Source organism: Ictalurus punctatus, chromosome 13, assembly GCF_001660625.3.
Source record: "Ictalurus punctatus breed USDA103 chromosome 13, Coco_2.0, whole genome shotgun sequence".
In the NCBI taxonomy this organism is placed as follows: Eukaryota; Metazoa; Chordata; class Actinopteri; order Siluriformes; family Ictaluridae; genus Ictalurus; species Ictalurus punctatus.
The window spans coordinates 13,318,083-13,336,843 of record NC_030428.2 but is presented as its reverse complement, the minus strand read 5'-3'; the positions used below and the strand labels follow the sequence as shown (position 1 = coordinate 13,336,843).

Genomic DNA, 18,761 nt, shown 5'->3' with positions numbered 1-18,761 from the left:
CAAGACAAAAGCACACTTGCTATTTAACTTCAAATTTTTGATGGTTAAAGGTTTTTAATGGAATAGAAATTCAGTACAATTTGTCAATCATGCATTCTAAAATTTTAATTCAGATTTTGAGGACATTAGGCTTTCATTAATTCTCACTGTTTTAATTTGTACTCCCCATTCCTCTTTCATGGTGTATGTTAATAGAAGGTGTACATTTTAGCACTGTGTAATTCAAAAGTCTGTTGTATGCAGACTATAACCATTTTAGGTGTTGCATGCAACATATGCATCAGATGCACAATATCCACAAGGTGAAAGCATTGCTTGAAGCAATGCCCCATAATACCATTTATATAAAAATAGAACAGGACCAGAACTATTTTATACAGAGCTCAATCGAGACTAAACACAATATGTGTTTTAAAAAGAAAATACAGGGCATTCTAATGATGGGTTTGTCCTAAAGAGTAATAACATAAATAGATCTGCAATACAGCCATTTTCTCAATGTCAAATGGCATTTTATTGCAGTTTAACTGTAAACCCACACAAATCCATCAAGTTGATCAAGTATCCTGCAGCATTCAACATTCAGCTTGTGCACTCAACTTGTGCAAGATTGCCTTATTTCCGACAGGTCCTATGAGGAGTTTGTTTTTTCTGATTTTCTATACGGCACCGACTTCTTTCATCAAGCCACGGCAGCTCAAAATTCCTTAGGGAGTGAGAGGAAAAAAGAGAGGGGAAAAAATCATCCATCCAAATACTACATTAAGGCAACAATAGCACTTAACAAGATCAGACTGTAAAAACAAAGTTCTGTAACTGCTAATAGAACTTGAGGTACTTACTGTGGAGTCAGCTTGGGTAAAGGACGACCAAAGGCCACAACTGGCAGAAAAGGTGTTATAACAACTGACTCCACTGTAGGAGAAAAATTTTGTTTAGAAAACATTTGCAATCACTGAAAACACAGAATACCAAATGAAAACATGCTAGCATACATATTAGAAGGCTTCAAACTAAAGCACAGAACATACCATCATCAGAATCAGGGTAAAATGAAGAAATCTCTGGTTCACTCTCCTGAATATTTAGTTTTCTTTTTTCCATGCGCTGCTGCAGCCGTTGAAGCATACGCTGCTCCCGTATCCTCTGAATGTCCCACCTGATGTGAGGAAAAAAATAGTCCAGTCAATGCCGAGAATACATATTTAAAAATACAAGTAAGACTACTTAGGATCCTATAAATAAGCATATAAATCTATACGTTAATTCATACATACTGCAGATCTACCCTTACCTTTTCCTTCTCTTCTCATCCAGCTCCAGCTTGGAGTGGCGTTTCAGAAACACCCCATCCTCAAGATTCTGTAGTTAATTGACAAATAACAGATACTGCCTTCAGATACATGTGTTTAGGAATTATGATCCAACATGATTGGTATGCACTGTAATGGCAATGCAATGGGGGGGGGGGCTAAAGAAAAGACATTATCTCACCTCTGAAAAATCTAAAGCATCATTGTCCCTCAAAGGCTCGATGCTATTTTCCCGCCAGGATGGAACTGTGCAAAAGGTTTAAGCATGCATAATTATTTAACACCACCAACCAACTTGTCCAGAAATATAAAGGAAATTACTGCATCCGAAGCACTTACTGGCAACATCGTCCTCTTTCTTGGGGGATACCTCACAGAGGGGGGAGACAGGAGGTTGGTGCCAGCAGCACAGGTACATTTCTGTTGTCGTCATGTATGGAAGGTCTTCATTTTCACAGCTCTCTTCTGCATCTGCTGTTGTTTCTGTCAGGCCCGATGACCTCCCCGGTGCTGTCTCAGGGGTCTCTTTGTTTCGCAGCTCCCTCTGACATGGTGAGGCTGCACGAGTGTCAGACTTCTGGGGGGTTAACCTTGAAGACTTGCCCTGTGACCTCTGTATTTTGGAATCCAAGAAGCCACATTTCCTAAACAGAATATAAAGGCAAATAATATCAACCTACAAAGTGAAACATGACAGGGCACTCATAAGGCATGGCTTTTTAAAAAAAAGTTGTTGTTTTTTTTTGTTTGTTTTTTTTACCTCTTTTGCACTTTGCTACTTCGACTAAAGGGGGTTTTAGGTGTGGGGGTCTGAGGGCTGTCTCCTACATCTGAATCCCAAAAGTCATCAGTGTCTGGGACCCATCTCTCTAAAGGCTGAAAGAGACGCTTATCACGTGGTTCCTTACTCATCAACTGTAAACGCCGTTCCATCCTCTCGATCCGTGCAAGAAGCTGTGTGAGACAGTTGCATCCAAAAAAAACAAACAAAAAAAAACAAACAAAAAACAACTCGTTAATGAAATGCTTGTTCTAACTTTCAGAGGCCAGGGTATATGAGCTTAATAAATAAAAATAAAAACCACCACATACCGTGTCTCTGTCTGCTTTTAACTCATCTATCTCCTTGTCCTTAGACTGCAGCTGCTGCTGCTGTTGCTCGATCAGGTCCAGCTGAAGCAAAAGTAGCTGATGAAGACAGTTGGCTTGTGAACTGGGATGGCTTGAGGTCTTCCTCATGTTGTTTCGTTTACCTTCTGTGTGTTCGTGTGATGCCACGCCGTGAGCCCCCATAGTTTCAAACCCCTTTGTGCTGTCCTCGCCACCAGAATCTCTGGAATTGTGGGAATTCATTGAAACAAAATCTGCTTTATTATCAGTAGCACTGGTTTGTCCAAGTGGAGTTTTGCTTTTAATAGGGGTTCCTTCGCCCCCCATTGGTTTGGTTTGAGACGCTGATTTGTTTGTGCTCTCAGAGCTGGTCCCAGAAGCACCAGCTTTGTTTTGTCCCACCGGCAATAAAGGCCGAGCCGCTTTCCCACCGAGATCCTTGGCCAGGTTTCTTGATTTAACAAAACGCTGCCCCGCGTCCTTGAGAGTGATACCAACAGAGTCATGCGTTTCTGTCAGCAAGGTGTGGGAATTTCTCGGGACACCAATCGTGTGTCCTTTTGACAAGTAAAAACTCTTCGATTCGGAGCGCAATCCCACGTTTGAGATGGACTCAGTCCGCATATTCATGACGAAAACAAGCTACAGAATGAACCATAGCTCCAACATCTAAACAAGTTTTAAACGTCTTTATCTTACTAATCAGTCAGGCGTAACCTTAGCAAAACGACACGCTGTAAAATACAAATAATGGAACGTCACACCTAAATCCACCAGAAAACAACGCTGCAAATCCGTCATGATGCTGCTGAACACAGCCCTGCAAGCTTGCTAATTAGCTTAGTTGCTAAAAATCTATCCGCTTCCCATGCATAAACAATCACTACAGGACTATCACTCTTCAATAACAAACCGAGACGCGCAAAATGTTTTGCTCCAGAAGAAATTCAGCGCTTGACTAACTGTTACTCGCCTCCATTTTGATCCGCAATACCGGACAACTAGCTGCTGTGCCGCTAAACTGCTAGCTAGCTAATAGCTAGCTAACTGAAGAGAGTGAAAAACAATAACAATCACTTCCAACAGATTGTGGGTTAATACCCACTGAATTTAGTGCTCCGATTTAACGTTGGTGTTGAACTGTCACGGTTTATTCCACTCGCGATCCTCGTTGGCGGAAAAAATAATAATGTTTACAATAATGGCATACTTTACTTTTACTACTATCCCCCATTTTCTGGCGTGATCCTGAGCACCATGTTGTTCATACGTTCGATTTAAAAACCGAACACTGCGCATGCGCACAGTCGAGGCGTGTTTACAACAGTTAGCAGGCGGAGTTTAGCAGCCTATTTCGGCTGCTAGCCAATTTGGGGAGGGGGAAATATGACGTTTTAATGTAGTTTTACGTCTCACATCAAGGGACAACACTAAGAATGTACATTATGGGTGTTTACTGTACTATATCATTAAAATTATACATGTCCCCTGTTTTCTTTTACCAGACCTCAAAAGACCTACAGAGACTAAAATCTAAAACAACTGGAATAAAGTTGGTTTGATGTTGGACGTTCGATATTCGCAGATATGCCGAAATTAAGGGACCGTCTCTAAAGTTACATACGACATTGTTATAAACGTTTCTAACTTCAATAGCATTTGAAGGGAATGACTTACTGTCATATAACCATCTGTAAAGTGTTCAACTAGGTGTCCGCTATAACTCACACCTGATTTTTTATATTTAACCCTACAATGCCTGAACCAAAAAAAACTTCACAAATGCATAAAGGGGGTCAAAATGACCCGTACTGAATTGAATGGTTTTCTTCAAAAAATAGATGTCCTATTAATGAAATTATATATATATATATATATATATATATATATATATATATATATATATATATATATATATATATATATATATATATATATAAAACACATGTACATATATATTTACACTGCAGGGTACAGTGCTCGCTCCATTTCTCTTCACCCTGTACACAGCAGACTTCAGATATAATACTAACAGCTGCCACATGCAGAAGTTCTCTGATGATACGGTCATTGTTGGACGAGTATCAGAGGAGAACGATCAGGAATTCCGGGAGGTCATTGCTGACTTTGTCAACTGGTGTGAATTAAACCACCTTTACCTCAATGCCAGCAAGACAAAGGACATGGTAGGAGGCCAGGAGGCCAACCCGGTCTACACAGGTGTGCATACAGGGTATTGATATCGAGAGGGTGGAGACATATAAATTCCTGGGTGATCACCTCAACAACAAACTGGACTGGTCAACAAACTCAGATGTCATGTACAAAAAGGGCCAAAGTCCTCTCCACCTGCTGAGGAGACTGAGGTCTTTTGGTGTGTGCAGGACCCTGCTTAAAACTTTCTATGACACTGTGGTAGCATCTGCTATCTTCTATGCAGTAGTTTGCTGGGGAGTTGGGTGCACAGAGAGGGACAGGAAATGCCTCAACAAACTGGTCAAGAGGGCTAGCTCTGTCCTGGTCTACCCTCTGGACAGTTTATAGGTGGTGGGGGAGAGAAGGATGTTAGCTAAGATGGTGTCTATCAGGAGCAATTCCTCTCACCCCCTGTATGAGATTCTGGGGTCCCTGAGCAGCTCCTTCAGCAACAGACTGCTGCACCCTCAATGCAAGAAAGAGCGCTACCGCAGGTCGTTCATCCCTACAGCAGTCAGACTCTTTAATGCAACAACAACATAATGTAGCACTGCTAATAGTTTTTTTGCATCAGCAATCCACACATTATTATTATTTGTTGTTCAGCCCTCTATTAATAATCCATTTATCCACTCATGTATATAAACAAGGTGTTACACATCTGCACATATTCAAATTATACACATACATTGAGGTGTCCATTGTGTACATATTACCATTATTTTAAAAAAATTTTTTTACTAATTTCATTCTTATTTTTCTATTCCTATTGTATATATATATTTTTAGATACTTTATTTCAATTCTATTCCTATTTAATGTATATTCTTTCCTATCTGTTTTTTGTGTAATTGAGCTGCAGTAACGAGGGAATTTCCCCAGTGTGGGATCAATAAAGGTTATCTTATCTTATCTTATTTTATCTTATTCAGTAATGAAATACATGTCAAATTTAAATGTGATTTAATAGTTTATTTGATTAAATATCAGAAATCTAAAATGTGTGCATCATTGCTGACACCTAGATGAACACTTTACAGTTGGTTAAAAGACTGAAGGGAAAGTCATTCCCTTCAAATGCTATTGAAGTTAGAAACGTGTATAACAATGTCGTATGTAACTTTAGAGACGGTCCCTTAATTTCCGCATATCTGCGAATATCGAACGTCCAACGTCAAATTAACTTTATGCCGGTCCTAAACCATTATTAGTGTTGGACTATGTTGACAATGCTAGGTTTTGATGGTGTTATGGCTTTTTTGGAGGATTCTGGGGAGATGCTCTTGGTGGGAACATTAAGTCCATATTTTTGCTTTGCTAGGAAAGGAAAAAGAAATGCAAGGGAACCGATTACTGGATAGTGTGGGGAAACCAACCTACAAATTGTTAGAAATTGTTAACAGCAAAAACTGTAGCCTACTTTGCTCGAGCTATCAAACCATAAAGCCAGCATTATTAGACTTCACAGACATTCAGCCACCTTTTATTAATATCATCTGACTACACAATGCATTAGTTTTTTTTGTGTTGTGGAACTGCACAAGTTGTTTTTGATTAAGCTTTTCATATTACAACCCACAGTAGGCATTACAGTGCAGTGCAACATCCATCCATCCATTTTCTATAGTGCATATCCTACAGGATCGCGGGGAACCTGAAGCTTATCCCAGAGAGCATCGGGCACAGGGAGGGGTACTCCCTGGACGGGGTGCCAATCCATCGCAGGGCACAATCACAAACACATTCAAACATCCATGCATACACTACGGACACTTTAGATATGCATGTCTGGGAGGAAACCGGAATACCCAGAGGATACTCTCAGCCATCTGAGTGAGCGATAATGGGGAGAACATGCAAACTCCGCACACATAGGGTCACGCCAACTCTGGAGGTGTGAGGCAAACGTGCTAACCACTAAGCAACTGTGCATACAGTGCAACAGTAAATATAAATTATTGCTCACTCAGATAACTGAGGCCAGACTTTTCAGGATAGGCCAAGACCAATACCCAGAGTCTAGCTTTCAAATGATGATGTAATGATCATGATGAAAATGTAATGGTTTAAATATAAATGTCTAATAGTTCCACACAAGGGGCCTAATTTCTACATTTTGTTAGTAAAAGTGCTGATTTTGTTAGTAAAAGTGCTGATTTTCTTTCTTATTTAAATGCATGTAAAGGGCAAAGCGCATTCTCAACACAGCTCATTCGCATTTAGTGACACCCACAAAACTCCATAAAAGGTCAAGTGTACAGAGGGATGGAAACACAAAATGACTAGTAAAAAATTAATGAAAAAGCAGAAAGGCAGAAGTGGGAGTTATTTTAGACTCACCTTTATGCTAATAAAAATATTTATCAGTGTGACAGTGTAACCTGAAAAGGTCAAAATTTTAGATACAGATTACAGAAAAGGTAAGTTAAGTGGGAATCAAGGTGACAAAAAAATGGGGTGACATGAAAATGGATTAGAAAAAAAAGATCTACGCTGTATTCAGGAGGAACACCAAGCACATCACACAGGGCAACTGTAACCGGTAAAATTGTTTTATGCATCTCGGCTGACATCTGAAGTGTTGCACAGCATTAAAAGAAGCTGCTGTAGCAAACAGAACCGTTTTATAAACCAGCCTTAAACATCCTTTTCCTAAGCTCGACAATTAAATTTCCCATCGATGTGGACATTTGTTTTATGGCATACGGCTATGTGCAGACAGACCAGCCTGTTATCCTTTTATACAGCAACATTTCTATTGTCATAATTGAATGACTTGTTTTATATATTTGTCTTTGTTTATGGCTTTGTGTTTCTTTATTTTTCATATTCCTTTATTAATGCATATAACATAAAACAAAATATTCTCAGTGGAATTCTTAGTCCAATTCTTGATCTAGCATGAGGATATGTTGTGCATACATTTACACACACTCTGGAGCACAAGTAGGACATGAACTTTTTCCAAATTTAAGGGATTTTATGAATATCAAATTTCTTGTGTAAATACTCTTATGAATGCTGTGCTTTTAACTTCAGTCATTAACCAGATAAGTTCTATCGTGCAATTAATGCATTATGGGCTTTATGTTGCATGAACGGTTTAATGACCATTTCACCTTTGGAAATGTTGGACTAAATGATCATTTTCTACAATGCAAAGTGAACAGACTTCCATTTACAGTTCAGCTTTTTATGCGTTTACTCAACAGAGTAAATACGTCAGAAACAAGCTTATCAGTATTTACACATTCATACTTCTCACATACTTAATTATTTTAATGATGTGGAACTAAATTATTTTTCCAGAGGTTATAGCATTTGGAATGTATAAAAGGCTACTGCAGCTGCTTCTAAAGCAGCCAACTCTTTTATTCCATCACTGCTACAGCACCATAGCCGCATAAGGTAGGCCTCAACACATGTTCCTTCAGCAAAAATATACACCATTTGATTTTGACAGAATAAGTACGAGTTAAAAAATATGCTATCATTAATCTGTATATGTAAATGCCTAATGTTGATCTGATTGTCAGTCTGTGTTAGATGAAGATGAAGATACAACTGTTTGCACTGATTTTCCTGGGCTTGGGTGGTATGCTTGCAGTCAGTGCACGATCAGTTGATGACAGGTAAGACAAAGACATTCCTTTTTTCCAAGATAAAAGTTTTCTGATAGACTATTACTTTGTTCTTTGCAAATAATTACTCAACAAAGAAATCCAGAAATTGTATTATTATTATGTGCCACAAATAGTTCAGCAGATGATGACCAAATCCTGGTGCGCCGCTATGCTGAATCCACTCTTGCAAGTGATATCAGTAAAATAATGGACGCCATGGTGCAGCAGAACTTTGTAAACTATCTGCTAAATCAAAGAGAGAAAAGGAGCGAGTATGTATGAGGATATTTATCATGTCCTAATTTTGTCATTGCATTATTCTGGAAGTGATTGAAATATAAATGATGGCATTATTTATGTCTTTTCTGTAGGCCAAGCGTGATGCCTGAAGACTCAGAAAATGTCTGCAAAGATCTTATAAAGAAGAAATTTGATCTATGGCTTCACAGCAAAGTTGATGGATCCAATTAAGTTTTTTCCTGACAAAAAGGTAGGTACAAAAATGTTAACACCAATATTTTGGTGAGATGAACCAAATATTTAAATGAAATGCATTAAAATAAACCTTGGTTGTTCTGTCTAACAGGAGTCCTGAGTGTTCTGTAGGACATGTTGCTGACAGACCAGTGGAGAGCAGACGGAATCCAGTTCTAATTCAAGCAAATAAAATCCTTGTCATACCTTAAAATATTTCTAATTGACTCATGATTTAAAGTATGACTTCCACACTTCTATAATAAAAGCATAATTTGAAATCAAAACATATTTAGTCTTAAATTGTATTCTCACACATATTAGTGCACACTTTGTCCTTTTAACATTTTAATATTGTTAATCAGCTCTTTAGATGACAAGACAAATAAATATCATCATCGCGCAAAGATATATCCAGCTGTGGCTTCTTTGGGAACTATTTTCGTTGACGGAGCAAAACAAACAAAATGTTTGTCCATATTTGTTCATAGAAACCTTTTAACCAAGAAAACAAAACTACCAAGAAACAGGAAAGCGCAACCGAGACTCCATCCATAAATGTTAAATAAATGTCTCCTAACAAAAACGTCACCACATCGACGGTGATATGTTTTACTTTGTTAAACAACACGTTTTTAAATCCGGGTTTTTATTACAGTCTGGCGCGTCCGCCGTACAAATCCCCGTGAATGAGCTGTTACTATAGAAACCTATAACGCATTAGAATGAGCGCATTAATATTAACCTATCGTTTAAGTTACAGCCGGAACTACTGTCCGATCCTTGCTGTTATACGAAAATAATACATATCTTCTGACCAATCAGATTGGAGAATTCAACCGCTTAAATAAAATATACTTACAAAAAAGGAACTTCTCAGATAGGAGAATCATTACTTGATTGCACAGCTGGCCAGTAGGTGGCGGTATGAAGATGGTGGTTGTTCGGTAGCCGTCATAGTAGAAGAAAAGTCATTTCTTCTTCCTCAATCGTATACTTCCTTAAAGAGTAATAAACGGAATATTAAAATATAATAATAGAGGAAGAGTGTGTTTTTTTTCTTATATGAAGCTGATCCAGTAATGCTATATTTGGGGAAAGTACTTGTTTTCCTTTTTTTGTCCTATTGTATGTTGTACGAGTCTGTTTAATCAGATATTTGACAGCTAAACCGAAATCAACTAATCGAGCTGTAAAATAGTTGAACAATAATACAGCAACATGCACAGAAGAGGAGTTGGAGCAGGGGCTATCGCTAAGAAGAAACTTGCAGAGGTAAGCTGTAGGACAGATTTAAGCGATTTGTGACATCTTTGTGTCAGTATGATGAAATTGGATCATTTAGGATTTATTTTGTGATTTTATGCACTATGTATGTGTTGTAGGCCAAGTACAAAGAGAGAGGTACAGTCTTGGCTGAAGATCAGATTGCACAGGTAAGGACTTGATGCCTACTTGTTTTGTTTTGTTTTTGTAAACAGTCAAACATAATCTAAGAAATACTGTGTGTCAGTAGGCTGTATATTGGACCCCACTATGTATTTTGACATTCTCCTTTTTCTGTAGATGTCTAAGCAGTTAGAAACTTTCAAAACACATTTGGAAGAGTTTGCTAGCAAACACAAGCAAGAGATAAGAAAGAGTTCACAGTTCAGGGTGCAGTTTCAAGAAATGTGTGCCACAATAGGAGTGGATCCCCTGGCATGTAAGTAACACAAATGATCTTCTCAATGCGGTTATATAAGCAAGATGTAAAGTACATCCGTCTATTCAATATGCTGAATCTTTCCATTTTTTCTGTGCTTATTTTTGTCATACAAAACAGCTGGTAAAGGATTTTGGTCTGAGATGCTCGGAGTTGGAGACTTCTATTATGAGCTTGGAGTGCAGATAATTGAAGTCTGTCTAGCTCTAAAGCACAGAAATGGCGGTGAGTTCAACCTGGATTTCAAGTACCTGTTATCTTAAAGAACATATTGGATTTGTGTTCTTTTGGAAACAATTTCCAATATGTTTCTTGTTCTTTGCTTACAAATGAACAAAGAATACACCTGTTAGGTAACATAAAATTGTCTTTTAATAGGACTAATTACACTGGATGAACTTCATCAGCGTGTATTAAAGGGAAGAGGGAAGTTTGCACAAGATGTGAGTCAGTGAGTAATTTTGATTTGCTTTCCCTATACTACAACATGCCCATCAGTAACAGATTGGTGAATTCACTTCTGTAAGACCTTGGATTTACCTTGTCTTGGAGTCAGCCACCAGAGTTTATATCCAGTACCAAGTGTGCAAACAAACTGCTGGTCATTTACTAAAGTACACTATTTACATACTACAGGCAGTTTGGCATGTCTCTTAAACTGAGACGGTAGAGAACTTATACATAATAGTATTTTGACAATTTTGTTTTTCATTTCTGTACAACTTTCAACTGTGCCAACTCATTTTTGTCACCAGAGATGATTTAGTACGAGCCATCAAAAAGCTTAAGGCAATGGGAAACGGCTTTGGGATGATTCCTGTTGGAGGTTCTTATTTAGTCCAGTCAGTTCCAGCTGAGCTTAATATGGATCACACTGTTGTTCTTCAGCTGGCTGAGGTAAACAGTGTTGAAAACAAAGACAATGGCTCATTCATTCATGCTCAGCTTTGCTGATTTATACAAAAAACTATACTTCTTTTGCAGAAAAAGGGTTATGTAACAGTAAGCGAGATCAAGGACAACCTTAAGTGGGAGAAAGAACGTGCTTGCCATGTACTTGTAAGTATTCCAGAAGCAGACCTAATGTTTAGGTGAGACAAGAGACTTTAGGAACATACTGAAGGTATGATATGGTCCCCCCCCCGGTTTCAGGACGACCTGCTGAAAGAAGGGCTGGCATGGTTGGATACCCAGGCTGCAGGAGAACCACAATACTGGCTGCCTGCCCTCTTCTCTGAACTATCTTCTCGTGATGTCACTCCTGAGGAAGAGAATCAGATGACACCATGACAAGAACTATGTTTCACTATATGCTGAGAATTTGGTGGAAGTAAAGCTTTTATCCAAGTTGAATATTGGAATTTGAAGAATTGAAATCCTGTTGGACGCTTCTTTCATACATACATGTGAAATTCAAGTGAAAGAATAGTTATCCTAATAAAAGCATTTATTTTCTGTAAGGATATTACAGTATGTTTTTATCCCAGACCTCAAGCATATCTCTTTATATACTATATAACTTTTAACTTGTTTAAATATCTCCAGACCAATGCACTCAATGTTTAAGCTGTAGGATAACTGTATCACACTATTTTCACTAAGTGTTTGTCCTCTAAGACACATCATTTCACTCATAATAGCACTGGAGAGTAAGACATTTATAAAAATAAAAAAAAAATAAAAAGCTTAAATAACTAAAGGGAAAGCTGCAAGAGAACCTTATTTAATTGCAATGAGTGACATGCTACTATTTTCTGCACTATTGCTTGAGTAGCGTTTATTAAATCATGATCTCCAACCTGGTCCAAATTCAGCAGCTGGGATTTTTTTTGTTTGTTTTTAGGTTTTCTGCTTTTTGGTTTCACTGTTGAATACTTTTTCTTAAAAAGGCCCTCCTTTATGAAATGACTTTATTTACTGACTTTAAAGATGTTGAGACATTTTTACAATTAATCTTTATAGGTTTTACAAATCTGTGGTTAATTATATCACTTGACTAGATTTGCTTTTTGTAAATGTTTTTCTAGAAACGTTTTCTCTGTCTATTTCTAAACAACTTCAGTATTTTCATTTGTCACAGGTGTGTGATGTATGGAAAAAAAACCCGAAACACGAGACATTTCTAAAATCACAATTTGAGTACAGATGTTCCACTGCTATAGGTAAAATCTAGAACCCTAAATGGTCCTCGGTTAAATCTAAAACATTTAAAGGTTCTGTTTAGAACCCTACAACAGTGTCTCCCTATCAGATAATAATTTAAGTAGAACCATTTACCAGGGGTGTAGTAATACTGCCCCCAATATTGTTCTGGGCGTGAACCCCTGTTTAATGTCATATTGTGTTGTGTGCACATTAAATGTCTATTTTTGTGGCCCAAACTCTGTAAATCAGGCTTCTCACAAAAAGAAACTAAATAAAATTTGTCATTTGTTTGTATAGATTTGTACCAAAAACCTAGGTTTTGATGGTTTAGTTTTTGAGTTATTAAAGTGTCATATATATATATATATATATATATATATATATTTATATATATATATATATTTATATATATATATATATTTATATATATATTTATATATATATATATATATATATTTATATATATATATATATATATTTATATATATATATATATATATATTTATATATATATATATATTTATATATATATATATATATATATATATATTTATATATATATATATATATATATATATATATTTATATATTTATATATATATATATATATATTTATATATTTATATATATATTTATATTTTTATATATATATATATCTATATTTATTTATATATCTATATATATTTATTTATATATATATATATATTTATTTATATATATATATATATTTATTTATATATATATATATATATATATATATATATATATATATATATATATATATATATATATATATATATATATATATATATATATATATATAAACATAAACAAACATGAGGAGCTGATCACAATATGTTATATGTAAATCAGACAGCCTATTTTTGTACAGCAAAAATCATAGAGTTAATTGCTGTAACAACTTGGCCAAAGAGTTATACTTAAATATCATCGCTAGAAATCTCTCATAATATGAGCCAGTTTTTATGGCACAAACCAGTGCTAATTCTGTATAAACAAATGCTGTGCATTTGTTCAGTTTATTTTTAAATGGGGTACAGACTCAAGTAAGGTCTCCAGGTCTGTGTGCCAAGAACCTTGGAGGAAGCCGTTTCTAAGAGTATACTATACATTTTATTATACCTTGTACAGCTTCAAAAGACAAGATAAAAATTACAGTAAAAGTTTAGAGTAGTCAGAAAAGTTTTGAAATATTAAATCATGTATTGTGCAATGTCTAGGTTATAAATGCAAATATAAGAGAATATAGGTGATATGTCTATTCCTCATGGCTGTAGACGTGGTCTTCAAACTCCTGTTGTCCACAGTCATCACAGATGAGTGTGCAGAAAGGGCACACCTTGTGGGACTGCTCATGTATCACCAGGTCCTCTTCAGTGAGATCTGGAAAGATCTCTTGGCAATGACGGCACACCTTTGCCTATTTATAAAGCAGAGTTAGGACAAATACTTTTAATGATTATTTTTATGCAAAATTAATGGTTTGCTAAGAAATAATCTGAAAGAATGTACAATGTATGTACTTGGGTATATATACATTACCTTGCTTCCTACATTAGTGGGATTTCCTGGAAAAACAAACAAACAAGAAAATAAAATTTTCACAAAAAAGTATACATTTGTTCCTAAAATGTCAATTAATTGAGGCCAAATATATTTTTCAGCATGTCTGTATTTGATTTAGATTTTTTTTTTATTGTATTTGATTTTTTAAATTTTTTTATTACAAGAACCCACCAAAAGTTTCAAAGATGCTCTCATAGTAATATGAGTCTGACTGTGGTTGCTGCTGGGGGCTGACGGGAGACACAGGTACTGGACTGAGAGGAGTTTGTTGCTGCTGAGTGTTGCTCACATTTTGTCCTGAGGAGAGCTCATATATCATCTTCTGTAACCTTTCTATGTCATCTTTGAGTTTCTGGCAAACACAGATTAAAAAAAAAAAAAAAAAAAAAAAAAAAAAAACCTGTCAACTTGTATAAAACTATACAGACTCACACTGTGCACACAACTACAGAGAGCATTGGTGGTTATTTTGATTTAACCCAACAGGAAATCACCTTGTTTTCCTCAGACAGCTTTTCTTTTTCTAATTGTGCCACCTCTGCAATGTTTGCCTGTTCGCTGAGTCTCCTACGAGCTTCAGCAAACTCCATCTGAAATGACAATACATATTCTAGAGATTAGAAAAAGGTGTGTCCAAAACTTACCTGAGCTTCCTGAGTACACTGTAACACCGAATGCATTTTAAAAACATTTGATTGAAAAGAAGAGAGACTGATATTAAAGCAATTTTAATAAACACTTTCCTCAGTCACAGTCCTTTTCTCAAGCTCCATCTTAAATTCTTTGATCTCTAGCTTGGCTTTTTCTGCATGTTTAATAGTCTCATTTCTGTTTTGGATCTCTTTGCGCAGTGCCCCTCGGACTTCTGTAAGCTCAGCAGTCAGTTTCAGAATCTGCATCTACATGGAAGAGAATTTCACAGGTTCCGTATATGCTGAGATTAATTTTGAAACAAATACAGGCATAATTAATCAATACATCCATTACATCATTTTTAAAAACACTAATTTTCAGTACCTTCGTGTCACTTTTGTCCCCCTCAGTGGGCCCTTGCTTGGACAAACTTGCTTGTAAGGCCTTGTTTTCTTCCTGCAGTTTCTCCAGCTCCAAATTATTTCCCTTGTTTTCAGCATACAATCTTTCATTCTCCTTATGCATATTTTGCATATCAACCTTAAGTAGGAGAGGAAAAAAACATACAAGAAATAGTGCTATTTTGGTGTCTTCTGTACCAAAACTTCTGTTGAGTAAACTTAATTTGTTCACACCTGTTGAAGTTGGAACTGATCCTGTAATCTGTTATAGTCCTGCTCTGCCTTTTTGGCCCTAGGCCTCAGCCTGCATGAATATGGAGCAAAGATTACTTTCCAAGAAAGCATTCAAAAATAATTTAACTGTTTATTGATTTTAAATGGTTCAGTATGGGGTGTGATGACGGTAAAGACTCACTCTGAAAGCTCTGCATCCTTCTCCTTGACCTGTTCTTCGAGCAGTGCTTTCTCCTGCTTCAGCATAGTAATCTTCAGCAATGCTTTCTCATACTTTTCATTGACAGGGGTCAGTGACTGCAGAAGAATATGGTATGCTCTTGAAAGATGTCAATTTAAAATCAATATTTGTCATGACTGTAAGTGTGTTTGCTGGCACCTCTTGCTCCGGTTTGGTTTCTGCCACAGTGTCAGAGAGAAATGGCTGCTCTAGGGTACCCTGTGCCGGACTTTCAGGCTGCTCTTTTAGTGGAAATGTTTCACCTGTACTATTAGACTTCAGCTTATCAATGTACATCTAGAGGATATAAAACTGTTAGTGACAGCTTTGGGTTTGATTTACAACATACATTGGTACAAATAGAGGGTGTAGAACCAACCCTGAGACGGTGAATCTCTCGCAGTCTTTCTTCCAGCTCATTTTTTAAAATTGCTTTCTCGTCTTTTAATTGTTCCATTTCAGTCAGTATGGCCTCTTTTTCCTTCTCCATCTGCTCCACTTGCTCCTGTACCCACAATCACACACTATTCTTAATGATTGCCAAGTGCCTAGTTTTCACACCTCAATAAGAACATGAATGTCATTTGAAAAAGGAATACAAAAGGAACGGCATAATGTAAAAGGCTAAATTCAGTAATAATAGAGAAATGTAGGAATTAGATATCTACATCTATATACATTAAAAAAGAAAATACAGTACACATAACAAGGTGCTGTCAGAAAAGGTAGGTAGGTGTAACATATGTACCTGTGTTGAGATCACTAAAAGGCTGCAGTCTGCACTTGTTTCTGCTGGGTCTTGGAAGCAGAATGGTGTGCTCGCTCCTCGCACTTGACCACTGCTGTCCAGATAGCAGAACTGATAAAACTCACCATCATCTTTAGGGAGGTAGTATTCTAAAGCAAAATACAATAATGAACACAAAAGCACCTCGGCTGTGAGTGCTCTAAGAATGACTCACCACTTATGCAATCATGTAAATATTTTGTTGTTCCCCACTCTGCCACCGGCTCTAATACACTAAATGCTAACAGCATAGTTGATGGCAGGTAACTGGGCTGATGTTGAGATACTCAACACATCACAAAGCCTCAAAGTTTCGATCCCTGAGCACGTGTAAAGGACAAATGATGACTGCTTGTACTTACACTTATCACAGATAAAGCTCAACATTAAACTTCTGCCCACTTACCCTCAAAGACAATTTGGTGATTAAGGGGATCAAGTCCTTTATAGTCCAAACAAGGCTTCACCCATTGATAACAAGAATATTTCTGTACTGAATCCCAGCCAACCTAGACACAGATAGTGTAGAGAATACTGATATTAGCCAGTTTGTTGTCTACAAACACTGCAATCCTAATAGCAGGGGTGGAAAATAATTGAGTAATTATACCGCAGTATTATACTAAACTATTATTTTAGGGTATGTTTACTTTACATGAGTGTTATTTAAATTGAATACTTGTACACTTACAATATCTATATTTCCAAGGGAAAAAATATGCTTTCTACTTCCCTTTACACTTTTATTTAGACCTTAAAAATACTTGTTACAAATCTCAAAAGGTCTCTACTTCTCTTATCTAGACACTGACTGTGTATTATACAGCTATCAAATGGACTTCCCCACATTTTATTTACATTTCAGTTTATAGCATCCAATCAACTACATCAAGCCAATTTGACATTTGCAGTGTCCTTCTCATGCTACACAATGCTATAGCTAACCATGTTTGCCTGAACATGGATAAAACACAAGATGTGTGGAACTTTGCAGGAGTAAGCGAAGACCTGTATAAAATGAGGCGTCTCCTTTAGTTGAATATATAACTAAACCTATTTTCTGTGCTAATGCCATGTTACACTAGCACAATTCCAGCCCCTAAGAAAATTCTAGCTCATGCTAAATACTGGTTATTTACATGCTACATTAGTTCTGTTTATTTCAGTAGGAAAGGACAATGTGGTAGTTATGCATATGACCAGCAAACTAACAGAGAATGAGTAATGTTTACAGCTAAAACAGCATAGTTGCTTGACTTCTAGCAGTTTTAAATAAGCAGTAAATGTTTTACATGAAAACTTGACTACTGAATTTCAGTCAAACCCTTACTTTTTAATACTTAAGTATGTGGACTTTTTTATTATTATTATTTATTGCTGGATGCTTCCACTTTTAATTAAGCAAGCTCTTAAAACATTATCTATACATTCACTTAAGTATAATTCTCCTGTACTTTTTGCACCCCTCCCTGAAAGTTTGTGTTGCTAGATTTATAGAGAACATAAACAAATCTTTCAAGAAAGCATGAAGAAACTCCTAAACTACAAGACTCCACCTTGTATATGCCTATCCAGTCTTTTGCGCTGGGTATCAGGTCTCCAGTCAACCTGTAACAGCAGATCACATCAGCGTGGAGTGGATAGGAGCGAGGAATATCAACAAACACCACCTGAGAATATCTGGAGGACTCCATGTCCTCTGCGCTCTCGCTCATTTTCAGCTTGGGGGGAAAAAAGACACAACCTGTCACGATACATAACATCTGTTTAGCATGTATAGAAACTGACTTTAGTTAATAATAATAATAAAAAATAAATAAAGCCAGATACGCTTAAAAACGAAAGTATACAACTTGAACAGTTTCACTTTCACTTAGAACGAAATAAAAGTTCTTCTTTTGCAAATAAGCGGTACTAAAGACTTCACTAATTACTCGTCGTCTTAAAATAGACCATTTTAAATAAGCCTAGTAGGATTTTGGTTAAACTTTTAAAGTATGTAAACACGACTATGGCCTGTAATCAAACAGTTCAAACGAGTCATATCTCAAAGAAGGGAAAAAAAGGAAAGTAAAAACAGTCACACTATGACTAGTACCTAGTGAATAATTTGTTTCACGCATTTGTTGACCGAAATGGAAAAGTAAACTTCACAAAGAGACCTTGTTACCTGATCCTTGTGGCGACTCAGCTCTGGACTTCCTGACTGATCGGTGTGTAGGGGTGTGTGTGTTTATCGAGAAGAAGCCATGCATTGTGGGAAATGAAGTTCAATAATATACAGTCACTCATATACTTTTTTTTTTTTTTTTTTTTAAACCAAAGTTCATTAA

At 36.5% G+C, this 18,761-nt stretch overlaps 3 protein-coding genes and 1 long non-coding RNA gene across 4 annotated transcripts; 2 read left to right on the top strand and 2 right to left on the bottom strand.

Moving 5' to 3' along the window:
• Nucleotides 1-90: 90 nt before the first annotated feature.
• Nucleotides 91-3,732, bottom strand: msl1b (MSL complex subunit 1b). Its single transcript, XM_017483218.3, has 8 exons — nt 2,406-3,732; nt 2,074-2,267; nt 1,653-1,957; nt 1,495-1,559; nt 1,295-1,362; nt 1,032-1,159; nt 843-915; nt 91-706 (listed from the first exon to the last, which is right to left on the bottom strand). Exons 1-8 carry the CDS (start codon nt 3,051-3,053, stop codon nt 616-618), a joined length of 1,572 nt encoding a protein of 523 aa, XP_017338707.1. The 5' UTR covers nt 3,054-3,732; the 3' UTR covers nt 91-615.
• A 4,212-nt stretch (nt 3,733-7,944) lies between these two features.
• Nucleotides 7,945-8,466, top strand: LOC108273561 (uncharacterized). The gene is made up of 3 exons (XR_001814317.3): nt 7,945-8,027; nt 8,156-8,251; nt 8,377-8,466. It is a non-coding gene; the product is annotated as an uncharacterized LOC108273561 (long non-coding RNA).
• A 1,211-nt stretch (nt 8,467-9,677) lies between these two features.
• On the top strand, nt 9,678-11,882 carry snf8 (SNF8 subunit of ESCRT-II). The gene is given in 8 exon segments (NM_001200954.1): nt 9,678-9,991; nt 10,102-10,152; nt 10,283-10,421; nt 10,542-10,646; nt 10,800-10,872; nt 11,177-11,318; nt 11,406-11,480; nt 11,574-11,882. Coding segments are annotated over 8 exon segments (777 nt in total). The 5' UTR covers nt 9,678-9,937; the 3' UTR covers nt 11,712-11,882.
• A 2,764-nt stretch (nt 11,883-14,646) lies between these two features.
• On the bottom strand, nt 14,647-18,698 carry LOC108274126 (calcium-binding and coiled-coil domain-containing protein 2). The gene is made up of 10 exons (XM_053684991.1): nt 18,599-18,698; nt 17,985-18,172; nt 16,835-16,937; nt 16,390-16,538; nt 16,021-16,146; nt 15,801-15,938; nt 15,603-15,718; nt 15,422-15,491; nt 15,171-15,326; nt 14,647-15,052 (listed from the first exon to the last, which is right to left on the bottom strand). Exons 1-10 carry the CDS (start codon nt 18,681-18,683, stop codon nt 14,882-14,884), a joined length of 1,302 nt encoding a protein of 433 aa, XP_053540966.1. The 5' UTR covers nt 18,684-18,698; the 3' UTR covers nt 14,647-14,881.
• Between the last annotated feature and the right edge of the window lie 63 nt (nt 18,699-18,761).

Coding starts and splice junctions, on each gene's coding strand:
- msl1b (XM_017483218.3), bottom strand. CDS start 3,053: ATGAATATGCGGACTGAGTCCATCTCAAACGTGGGATTGCGCTCCGAA. Junction 1,560..1,652: donor GAAAGAGGACGATGTTGCCA/GTAAGTGCTTCG, acceptor CCTTTTGCACAG/TTCCATCCTGGCGGGAAAAT. Junction 916..1,031: donor TTACCCTGATTCTGATGATG/GTATGTTCTGTG, acceptor TTTCTCCTACAG/TGGAGTCAGTTGTTATAACA.
- LOC108274126 (XM_053684991.1), bottom strand. CDS start 18,683: ATGCATGGCTTCTTCTCGATAAACACACACACCCCTACACACCGATCA. Junction 15,719..15,800: donor AAACCAAACCGGAGCAAGAG/GTGCCAGCAAAC, acceptor ATTCTTCTGCAG/TCACTGACCCCTGTCAATGA. Junction 15,492..15,602: donor AAGGATGCAGAGCTTTCAGA/GTGAGTCTTTAC, acceptor ATATTCATGCAG/GCTGAGGCCTAGGGCCAAAA.